This window comes from Otolemur garnettii, unplaced genomic scaffold (genome assembly GCF_000181295.1).
Source record: "Otolemur garnettii isolate 467f Iridium unplaced genomic scaffold, OtoGar3 scaffold00018, whole genome shotgun sequence".
NCBI classification, from domain to species: Eukaryota; Metazoa; Chordata; class Mammalia; order Primates; family Galagidae; genus Otolemur; species Otolemur garnettii.
This window is the reverse complement of record NW_003852413.1, coordinates 5,863,352-5,864,972: the sequence shown is the minus strand read 5'-3', so window position 1 is coordinate 5,864,972 and position 1,621 is coordinate 5,863,352. Positions and strand designations below refer to the sequence as shown.

Genomic DNA, 1,621 nt, shown 5'->3' with positions numbered 1-1,621 from the left:
GGGGATTCGAACCTGCCACCTTAGGTGTATGTGGCTGGCGCCTTAGCCGCTTGAGCCACAGGCGCCGAGCCGAGCCCCAGACTTCTTTTTAAATCTTTCCAGGCAATTTCAATGTGTAGCCAAGTTTGAGAATGTACTTTAAGTTTTCTGTTTTTTTTTTTTTTTGAGCCAGGGTCTCACTCCATTGACCTGGGTTAAGCACAGGGGCATCTTCACAGCTTACTGCAGTCTCAAACTCCTGGGCTAAGAGATCCTCCTGCCTCAGCCTCCCAAGTGGCTGGAACTACAGGCCTGCACCACTATGCCCAGCTAATTTTTCTATTTTGGGTAAGGACAGGGTCTGGCTATTTCCCAGGCTGGTCTCAACGTCTGGGCTCAATTGACCCTCCCACCTTGGCCTCTTAAAGTGCAAGATGACTTCTTTTTTTAACCTAGAGAAACAGCTCTCCTTCTCTTATCTCAATCCTCAGGTGAGGAATACAGCCATGATTACACAGCCTGCAGGTCCCCGGCAGCCAGGGCTGTGTGAGGTTCCCAGACAACCAGGGAGGCCAGCCTGAGCAGGGGGCCCAGCTGGTGCTGCACCCCTATAGCCTCTCCGCAGATTACTCCATGACCTGCGAGGGCTTGGAAATAAGGAGAGATCAAGGCCTCACCTTTAGGCTATTCTTGAAGGCTCCAGCATCAGAATTTACTTCATTTGCATATTTTAGAACTCTGTCATACAGGACAAGGGCTTCACTCCACTTCTTCACCAACACATAGGACTGAGCAATAAAAAAACACCTGAGGGAGAGGAGAAAAGAGCCAAAAAACATTCTAAAGTAACAATTGCCCGAGACCAAGGCTTGCATGGCAGTTTAGTCTTAATTTTACATATGGAAATAGGTTTCTAAACCCAAGATCACAGCCGGGGAGACCCCCTACACTGTAAACGTTCAGGTTTGTTCAGCTAACCTGCAGGCTCTTTCCAGCCATCCCAGATGACCATGTAGGTCCAATACTGAGCCACTGTCTTTTGCTTACAGCTGACTCTGCCAAGAAGGGGAGTTTCCAAATTGGGTCAGAGACAGGCAAAAGGAAGAATATCGTCTAGTTCAAATATAAATCCCACCCACACATGTCTACACGTCTAAGTCTTAAGTGTTCATCTCTGCTCATCTCTTTACTGAAAAACAAACCCAAAGAAGCTTCTAACTGAAATTCCTCTACTGGGCTTTGCACAGCCTGGGTGCTGCTGGGCCTTGATAGAACAGAGAGGGCCATATAAGCAAAGATGAGGCACCCTGAGGGTCAGAGTGCATTGGGGTTGATGGCCAGAAAAGGGTATGAATGCACATGACCCCACTCTGCCATTTTGGCTAGACCCCAATCTTGCTACCCAGCCTACTTCCAAGTTACAAATAACATGATTTGTTTAAGTTACTGAGAAGTTGAGCTTTATCCCAATTCAGTCCAGGTTTCCTGAGCTGCCCACTCTGGCTCTGCTAACTAATATCCTTATTTGTGCTTGTCCCTTTTCCATGGGGAGGGAGGAGGAAACAGGAGGAAGACTTCAAGTTCAGTGTGTGCACATTACAACTCCCCTCACCTATCTATGGAGCAAACAAGGGAGGTATGC

At 47.8% G+C, this 1,621-nt stretch overlaps 1 protein-coding gene across 1 annotated transcript in view; it reads right to left on the bottom strand.

The window, feature by feature from the left end:
* Nucleotides 1-1,621, bottom strand: part of SRP68 (signal recognition particle 68) — a 46,566-nt gene that overhangs the window by 3,911 nt on the left and 41,034 nt on the right. The window contains exon 12 of the mRNA XM_003786115.3: nt 657-786. Coding sequence (XP_003786163.1) covers nt 657-786 — 130 coding nt within the window. The remainder of the gene's footprint in view (nt 1-656; nt 787-1,621) is intronic.